This window comes from Corvus brachyrhynchos, unplaced genomic scaffold (genome assembly GCF_000691975.1).
Source record: "Corvus brachyrhynchos isolate BGI_N302 unplaced genomic scaffold, ASM69197v1 scaffold851, whole genome shotgun sequence".
NCBI classification, from domain to species: domain Eukaryota; kingdom Metazoa; phylum Chordata; class Aves; order Passeriformes; family Corvidae; genus Corvus; species Corvus brachyrhynchos.
In genome coordinates, this window is record NW_008236002.1 from 65901 (window position 1) to 76047 (window position 10147).

General features: G+C 43.0%; 1 protein-coding gene across 1 annotated transcript in view; it reads right to left on the bottom strand.

Annotated features, from left to right (window-relative positions):
• Positions 1 to 931: 931 nt before the first annotated feature.
• Positions 932 to 10147, bottom strand: part of LOC103614063 (sorting nexin-18) — a 62112-nt gene continuing 52896 nt past the window's right edge. Inside the window, exon 2 of the mRNA XM_008631932.2 lies at positions 932 to 1186. Coding sequence (XP_008630154.1) covers positions 933 to 1186 — 254 coding nt within the window. The 3' untranslated portion in view covers position 932. The remainder of the gene's footprint in view (positions 1187 to 10147) is intronic.

The window sequence follows — 10147 nt, forward strand, 5'->3', positions numbered from 1 at the left end:
TAGAAAGTAGAATACTAATTAATGAGAAAACTATGTAACTTGTAGCCAATGAACACTGATGCCTTTGTATGCTAAAATGTATAAAAGTGAAAAATTTTGATAGTCATGCTGCTGGCTTTGTGGATTTGCCTTCCAGTGCCCCTTTCTGTACAGAACTGTGAATAAATCAAATACCTCAACTGTGTGTAGATTGGCTTCTTGCACACCAGGTGATAGAACCTGTTTTGGGACAACAGTAGTCCATGTAACAAGTAGTTGCCATTTTCAGGAAAAGTGTGAATACATTTAAATTCTCCTTTTTGAGATAACATTTGACATAAGACAGTACTTGCTGTGCAAACTGGATGGGAGATGATTTTTTTCCAGTCAATAATCAGTTTCATAATAATTTCCTGTTATAGGCATCAATCCTTCATTCATTCAATCATAAAAATGTCACTTATTAGAAAAGGAAAAATAGAGTCTAAATGCACAGAATCATGTGGCTGCTTTACTAGGAATCTGTAAACAAAGAATCACTTTAATATAAGAAATCCAAATCTAGGAAAGTAAAAAGGCATTTGAAGCTGGCTTTTAGCTAGCCAACTTTAAAGATCCAAAGGGTTTTGAGGTCTACAAAGTATGCACTAAGATATCATATTTCAAAAAGCAATAAGGCAAATAGTATACTCATTATTTTTAAAAAGTTACAATGGTAGTATAGGCATACACAGTATAACTTGGTTACAATGCGTGGTACTGTTTCTACTACATAGCCCTATAACTGTTTCCTTTCTACATAATCAGAGATTAAATGAGGATTCCAGGTGAACACAAAACCATCCTTGTACCACAATCTACCACTGGAAACAGTTTTTCAGCAGCAGCAATGTTTGCTCTGCTTGTTGAGTCACATTCATACTGAGGAAAGCCCGCAAATCAAAGTTCAGAGATTAAACACTGTCATACTTGTGAAGAGCTTCTTCTAGCTTTTGTGTCACTTTTTGAAAAAAGAGTATTTGCTGTTGCAAGAAATGCTGCATCTGTGATTTAAAGTCCCTCACACGAATTTTGTGGAAATGATTAATTTCTGCTAGGGTTGCAAAAGAAATAATGTTACAGCGTTCTTGAATGCCCTCAGCTTTTGGGAGTTCCATCTTCCCCTCTTCCACATGTCGCTTACTCTCCTTTACTTTGGTAAGGGCTCCTGTGTAAAGAACAAAACAAAATAGTTGAACTGTGAGGACAATGTAGACTCAACTCTCGTACTTTAACAAGTGATTTAAAAACAACAACACAGATTTATAGAAGGCTCATTCTAAATATATTTATATGTGTGCATATATATATATATATATAAATGAAAAGGAATAAAATTGAAGCTTTTTCAGATCAAAAATCACAGAACAGTGAATCTTGTTAAAAAATACTTTAAGGTGCTAGCTTGCAAAAATTAGTAAAACATGCCTGTTTCACAATCTTAAAAATCTGATGGTATACTTCAGAGAATATCTGATAAATATATGTCATGGGTTGACACTGGCCAGATGCCAGGCACCCACGAAAACCACTCACTCACTCCCCTTTGCAGCTGGACAGAGGAGAGAAAATTTAAAGAAGGGTTCATGAGTTGAGATAAGGACCAGGAGAGAGATCATTCACTAAATACCATCATGGGCAAAACAGGCTCCACTTAGAGATATAAGGTGAATTTATTACTAACAAAGTCAGAGCAGGATAATGATAAGTAAAATAAGCCCTTAAAAATACCTTCCCGTCACCCCTCCCCCCTCCCCAGCTCTACTGCCTACCCCAGTAGCACACTGAGGCAGGGAACCGGGGTTACAGTCAGTTCATCACCCGAGGTTTTCTTCCGCTGCTCAGGGAGAGGAGTCCTTCCCCTGCTGCACTGTGGGGTCCCTCCCACGGGAGACAGTTCTCCGTGAACTTCTCCAGCGTGGGTCCAATCTCACGAGCAGCAGCTACCTGCGACCTGCTGCAATGTGAGCCCCTCCCATGGGCAAACATTCCTCCCAAAACTGCTGCAGTGTGGGTCATACTTCCACAGGATGCAATCCTTCAAGGACAGGATGCTCCAGCCTGGGAGCAGGGCCCCTCTCTCCACGGGGCTCCCACAAGATCACAGCCTCCTCCAGGCATCCACCTGCTCTGATGTGGGCTCCTCCCCTACGGGCTGCAGGTAGATCTCTGCATTCCTCGTGGACCTCCATGGGCTGCAGTGGGACAGCCTGCTTCACCATGGTCCTCACCACAGCCTGCAGAGGCATCTTGGCTCTGGCGCCTGGAGCATCTCCTCCCCCTCCTTCTTCACTGACCTTGGTGTCTGCAGAGTTGTCTCACATATTTTCACTCTGCTCTTCTCTGGCTGAAAATTAAAACTGCGCCACAACCTTTGTTTTGATTTTCTTCTTAAATATGTTATCACAGAGGCATTACCACCATTTCTAATTGGCCCAGCCCTGGCCAGCGGTATGTCCATCTTCAGAGCCATCAGAGACTGGCTCTGCCGGACATGGTGGAAGCTTCTAGCAGCTTCTCACAGAAGCCATCTCTGTGGCCCCCCTGCTACCAAAAACCAGGCCATGCAAACTGAATACAGTATACCAGCACTGGAAAAACATGAAAGCATTAGAGAACTAATCAGATCAATTTAAGCCTACATAAACACCAGAAAAATAGCCTCATTCAGAAATTGGACTTTGTGAAAAATCACATTTCACAATTTTTGTGAAATATAAAAAGGAGATCTGAATACACAAAATCTTGCTAATACACCATTCTGCTTTTATACTGCAGATATCCCAAAATTAATTATTGATTACTAGATAATCTAAAAGTTTATTTCAAAGTTGTAGAGATCTGGGTAGAGCTAACACAAGTTTGTAAGAGCTAGAAGAAACAGAGCAAAAGAACTGACAGTCTTCCTTGTCCAAATAGCTAATTAAAGCATATACATCTTCAAAACCAAAATATCACCCAAACTAGACTCACCTAAAGCAGACTCATCTAGTGACAAATAATACCAAGATGAGTCTTAGACATTTATTCATGTTTCAATTTCCCATAAGAGCAACTTCTTTGCCTTAAATATTATATACATATTTTATTAATATAACTGAAACTAGTCAGACCAATAAAACTTTTACCTTCTCACAAAATGTTAGTAATATGGCATTTTTCACAACCTTTATGATCACACTTAAGTTACTTGTTCCTTCAACTATTTGTAATGCCTTAACTAATTTTCTCCTTTCATATTACATTTCTTAACATACATGGAGGGTTGACCCTGGCTGAATGCCAGATGCCCACCAAAGCTGCCCTATCATTCCCCTTCTTAGCTGGACAGGGGAGAAAAGCTATAACAAAAGGCTCCTGAGTGGAGATAAAGACAGGGAGAGATCACCCATCAATTACTGTCATGGGCAAAACAGACTTGGGGAAATTATTGAGTTTATTACCAATAAAAATCAGAGCAGGATAACGACCAATAAACCCAAAACTTAAAACACCCCTGCCTCTCCCTGTGAGGGACTGGAATGCTAATGGCTTGAACAATCAGGGTGCAAGATGAGGATGTGCAAACCGCCCAGGTGCAGAGGGCGAGCACACCCGCCACCTCAGGCTACAGCTGGGTGTTGAACAAGATAAGGGAAGAGGCTGATAAGAGGCAAATCCTGCAAGGTAGGATAATGTTTTTTATCATGCCAGTCCTTACACAAGTGGCTCTGGGAAGCACCAGGACATTCACATGTAGCCCAAAAGTAATCACCCCTTCTGATGGGCCATAATTGACTCAGCTGTGCTGACCAGAGAGGCAGCTGTGGCATCTTCAGAGGTGTCATAAACCATCAAACTCACAAAGTGTCCCATGATCTACAGCATTGCATCATTCAGTATGAAACTCCCTGCCCCAAGGGAGGTACCTGGGCATTCCCACCTGAACCTGAGCGTATATAACCCATGGAACTTTGGTGTTTTGTGGGTTTCTTTCACAAGATCAAGAATGTGATCGTCACTTTGACCAACAGACATTGAAATTGCAACAACCAAGTCTTGTTGCAAGGTCCATGGGTGGTGAGATCTTTCTACTCTTATACTTTCCTTCTCTTTCTTTTCCTTATACATTTTTGAAGTGATATTTTTATGCTTTTATATTGTTATATTACTATAGATAATAACCACGATGGCTACAGACCTGTTTTCTTTCACTGCTAAATATATATTTAGAAACAGTGGTCATTCAGTGTCATTTCACTCTAATACACCCCAAGCGACCTATTAACAAGAACCTGGGTTACCCTCACCTTCTGGGGTGGATCATAACCCTCCCTTCTTCCCAGGTTTAATTTTACTCCCAATTTCTCTACCTCCTTCCCCTTCAATCAGTGCAAGGGTACGGGGAAAGGGGTTGCAATCACTTCATCATGCATTGTTTCTGATGCTCCTTTCTTCTCATATTCTTCCCCTGCTCCAGCGTCAGGTCCCTCCAACAAGAGACAGTTGTCCAAAAGCTTCTCCAACACAGGCCCTTCTCCTGGGCTGCAGTTCTTCAAGAACTGCTCCAGCAGGGGGTCCCCCATGTGGTCACAAGTCCCGACTACAAACCCACTCCAATGTGGGCTCCTCTCCACAGGGTCATAGGTCCAGCCAGGAAACTGCTCCAGCACAGGCTTCCCACAGGGTCACAGCCTCCTTCAGGCATCCACCTGCTCCAGCATAGGGTCCTCCATGGGCTGCAGGGGAATCTCTGCTCTGGCACCTGGAGTGCCTCCTCCTCTCCTTCTTCCCTGACCTTGGTGTCTTCAGGGTTGCTTCTCTCACATATTCTCATTCTTCTCTCCAGCTGCAGGTTCTCGCCACAATTTTTCTTTTCCCCCTTCTTAAATATGTTATCCAAGGGATGCTACCACTGTCACTGATTGGCTCGGCCTTGGCCAGTGGCAGGTCTGTCCTGGAGCTGGCTGGCATCAGCCCTGCTGGACATGGGGGAAGCTTCTAGCTTCTTCACAGAAGCCCCCCTGGTAGCTGCCCTGCTGTGGCAGGGCATATCGCCCCTCTCCCCACCACAGGTGTCCAGTGCAGATAGAAGAGATGACCCAGGTGGGCAAGGCCCAGCAGGTATCATCTCCTGGTGCCAAAAGGACTGCAAGCCTAACCAAGAATCAACACCTTGGTATGGAGGACAGATGTGGGAAGAGATAAAAGAGAAAACATAGGAGACCAAAAGGCCTATTTTATACTATAAAAGTACTACAGATTATCACAGAGGCAGAAGCCTTCTACCCACACGCCCTGAAAGTGTGAGAATTCTGCCCAGAGCCTAGACGCAAATTCCGTGGTTACTTTCCTGGGAATTGAGGGAAAGGATTTTGATGTGTGCTCCATCAGGAATTGGATGGTAAGAAACATTGGATCCTAAGTTATATTATTTCTTTTTTAGCCATAAAATTAATAGGTACCTTTAACCCTGCGTGTATAATACTAGTTCTCTTTTTTCTTATTCCTGTGTAGTAATAGTCTGTTTTATGTCTGTTAGTTTTATGTCTATTAAATAAATAATTCATTTTATTGATGCCTAGGTTTTAACTTTTATATTTTCCTGATTCTGTACTGCTTAGAGTGTAACTGAGGTTTCTTGTAGCTTGCTAATTTCTCCTCACTTGTGCTAGGTAGACATAACAAAGCCTTTCCAGGCCTGCTCTCCAAGGTCACCCAGACCGTCCTAGGCCTGAAAAGTATAATCCAAAGATCTTCTAAGGGGGGCCAGCGGAGGGGAAATTACATCATTGAACTGAAGCTTTAATTGGAGAATTAACCCTGATATGCAAATGAACCAAACCTATAAAGGTGTGAAGAACTCGTGACCTGTCGTCCATCTTGGGGTCCATTTTTGGTAATAGCCTGTGGCTCCCAGGGTGTACCGTTGAAGGCCTTTCAAATAAATACCTATTTTATTCTTTTACTCCTGTCCAGCCTCTGTGTCTAGGAGGCCTCTTAAGGCATCACTATAATAGACTTAATCAGCCATTATTAAAAAACTTATGAATGAGAGTGGGTTTTGGGGGGCTGGCCACCTCAATAAAGCTACTGCCTGCTGCCGGAGGCCTGGGCAAAAGGCAGGGACTTATTTAAACCCACATCATCCATTCATAACACCTGCCTGCCCCACTACCAAAACCTGTCCACGCAAACCCAATACACCATACAAATGACTACAGTTCACAGACAGAACTCCCTATACATTGCCTTCAAGAAATGTTTTCCTATGGTCTTGACAGTGACACTAGCCAGCAAGCTAACAGAGAAAGTTCTCTGCCTATCTTTCAGGACAATCTCCATGCTATCTGCTGCAGAAGCAGGTTTGTCTTCTTGTCAGCCAGAATCCACACATGTAGTAAACACCATTAAACAGTAAAAATGCAGTTTATCAGCAGTGATGTTATCTTCCTTTCCTTTGCATGTCCATTTAACAAGCCATTTCTTATAAGTCTTCCCCCAGTGCACTGACACATCAATTCAGATTTGGAACATGACATTGTGCACAGCAGTGTCTGAGTTTGCTCTATGGGCAGTGATTTGGGAGGGAATGGGCAGCACGGCTGCTGCTCTGTGTCTTTTGTTTCCACTTCTCTTGTTCCCCTGCCTGCTGTGGGTCATCGCCTGCCCATCTCCAGCCCCTCACCAGGCAGTCAGGTAGAATGGAAGGTCAAGGTATGCTCTTACTACAGTATGCTAGTTTGGGCTGGTGTAGAGTTAACTTTCTTCCCAGTGGCTGGTATGGGGCTGGGTTTTGGATTTGTGCTGAACACAGGGTTGATAATATAGAGACGTTTTTGTTATTGCTGAGCAGGGCTTGCATGGTGAAATAAAGAACTTAGATCCAATAGAAAAGTTCTGTTAGATAGAACATTCCTTTATTGCAGCTATGGGCAGGCTGGGGACATATTGGGAGTTTATTGCCTATAAACATATCCAATGAAACAACAATTTCCAGGGGTTTAAATACACGGTATCATTCAAGACCTCCCCACAGCCCCCTCCCATAGTCTGCCTATCTTCGTGCATCATAGATGCCATCTCAAATGTTGTCTTGCTGCTCTTTTGTGGAGCAAGACTGCCATCTAGTGTCCTTTTCTTGATATCATTTCGGGGAAGGGGAGCATCAGCTCTTCATCAGCTATCGTCTTCATCACTTTAGATGAACTTTCAGGTTGGCAACTTCCAGCACATGCGCATTCCACTTCTGCTGAGTCCCAGTTTCCTTATTCTTTTAATTACCACTAAGACAGTGCATTTTTCTTTAGTTAAAAGATAACCCAAATCTCCTCTTAGCTAAACAATACTTTATTGAATTTGCTCCTCTAGCTAAACAATTCTCTATTGATTTTCTGGGGTGTATAGGTCTATGGAGTAATTTCCTGCAGGTGCAGTAAGGCTACTCCTTAATTTTCCCAGGGTTTCTATCTTGTTCTACTGAAACACAGATTTAAACTGAAAACTGCTAAGATAATGAAGTCCAAAAAAACATAAATTCCTTAGTTAACTAAAACACAGCTCCTTGCAAAATTCATAGGACCACAAGACTGCTAGCTAAATAAGATATAACTCCTTTTCAATGGGAATTTGTGAAGAGACACAGCCTGGACAGGGGACCCAAACTGACCAAAGGGATATTCCAGGCTACATCATGTTCAGTATATAAAACTGAATGAAAAAGGAGGAAGAGGGGGATATTCAGAGTTGCAGTATTTGTCTACCCATCATCTCTCCTGCACATGGCTGAACACCTGCCTGCCCATAGGAAGCAGGGAATGAATTCCTTGCTTTGTTTTTGCTTGTGTGTGCACCTTTTGCTTTCCCTATAAACTGTCGTTATCTCAACCCACGAGTTTTCTAGCTTTTACCCCTCCAGTTCTCTCCCTGATCCCACTGGTGGGGAAGTGAGCAAGCAGCTGTGTGGGGCTTGGCTGCTGGCTGGGGTTAAACCACCAGGAAGTTAAAATACCACATGATTTGGCAGACTTAGGGGAAAAGAGCTTTTTGAATTTTTGAAATGGGGGTTGTGCCTTGCATTATAAATAAAATCTGTCATTTCTAAAATTCAGAGAAGCATGTGTGATTTTTCTCTGTACAACTTCTAACAACTTGTTAACTTGGCTGGGGGGTGTTTTGAATAGCAGATACGCAGCAAATATTTTCTCTGTTCTCCGTATTTCTCTACTCTTAAAATAATATTTTTCTCTTTAATTTGCATTCAGACTGCAGTCTTCGTGGCATCTCCTGTCTGCAGCCCTAGTACAAACTCTCAGTTGTGAGCATAAGACATTCCCCTTTGGTATGACGCACTTACAGAAAGACAATAGAGAAGAATTTCATTTTCTTTTTTAAACTGTGGCAGGGAAATTATTAACAAGGTTAAGTGTACACTGAAGACTGCATGGCCAAGGATGCTGGTATTTGAGTGGCAGAGGCCATACTCTGAAGCTGGTGTGCCAAAGAGCTGCTGGGAGGTCAAGAGCAGTGACTCTCCCCAGGGGCTGTGAGGTGGTGTCAGGGGCTGGCTTCACACCTTCCTGGTCCCCATGGCCCACCAGCATGAAGGCTAAAAGCTTGGCACCAGCTGCTACAGCTGATTGACCTCACCATCTCCAGCCTGACCCAAAAAAACAACAAAGAAAAATCTTTTTCACATGCAGTGGTTCCAACAGCAGGATCATGCCAGATGATTGGTATTTTCTCCTTCAAGGAGTGAGGAATCTCTGAGGTAGGGCACAATTTGAAAAATACTTAATCCCCTCTTCTGCAAAAAGAACACTTCTTTCAACAAACAAAACCAAGCTTAGCAAAAATTTTCTCTGTGTTCTGTTGGCATAGCAGAAATCCATGCAAGGCTGTGGAAAACTTAAATTTGGGACTTACTGGAAGCCAGATAGAGCTGGTTAAATAAACATGACAACTCTTCAGTTGTCATGTGGGAAAAAGCTTTAGATGTTCTTTCTAGAATGACCAAACTGGAAATTATCATGAAAGCATAACTAAGTTCTGGAGCATGTATATCCTCCAAATTATTTTACATCAATTAAAACCACTCATTACCATTATATATTCATAACCTTCATTGTAGTGGGTTGACCTTGTCTGGGTGCCAGGTGCCCACCAAGCCACTCTATCACTCCCCAGTGGGACAGGGAAGAGAAAATAAGATGGAAAACAACTAGTCGGTTGAGATAAGGCAGTTTACCAAAGCAAAAAAAGAAAAGCAAAATTTTGCATGCGCATAAGCAAAGGGAAAAGTTAATCTCTACATCCCATCAGTGAGTGACGTTCAGACACTTCCCGAGAAGCAGGGCTTCAGCATGTGTAGTGCTTGCTCCGGAAGGCAAAGGTAGAATAACAAATGCCCCCCCCCAGCTTTTGTATCTGAGCTGACGTCATATGGTATGGAATATCCCTTTGGTTAATTTGGGTCAGCTGGCCTGGTTGTATTCCCTCCCAGGGTCTTGCCCACTCCCAGCCCCTTGATGGGGGGGAAGGAATGTTAGAGGGACAGCGCTGCTCAGCTGTAGCCAAAACACTGGTATGTTATCAACACCTTTCCAGCTACCAATGCAAAGCACAGCACTGTGAGGGCTGCTAAGGAAAAATGAACTCTATCTCAGTCAGACCCAATACAATCTCCATCCCTTATTCTATACCATTTGCATCATACTCAGATCCCACATAATTTATATATCTTCCAACTGTTCCATTGTATTTATTTCTCATTACTGGAATCCTTTCTTACCAACACACTCAAACTACATCCTTAAACCATCTCTATACCAAACATGCATTTTCATTAACTACTATCCCCCGTCCTTTCAAAGACAGATATTATTTTCCCATTTCCTGGGCTTCCTCCATCCCTCCAGATCCATGACTTGGGCTCCATGCCATCACGATGAGTGGTCAGGACAGGACACGCAGCACACTTGATCACTGGGTGTTGGGGTGGCTCAGCCTGCTCTCAGGCTGAAACCATCAAATGTCAGTCAAACCAGGGCCACCCACTGGGTGGATTTCCCCACTCAGGACAGTGGATCGGAAGGCAGACCAGACAAGATCACTGAGGTCTAGGTTACCTCCCCCTGGGTGGCTCCCAATC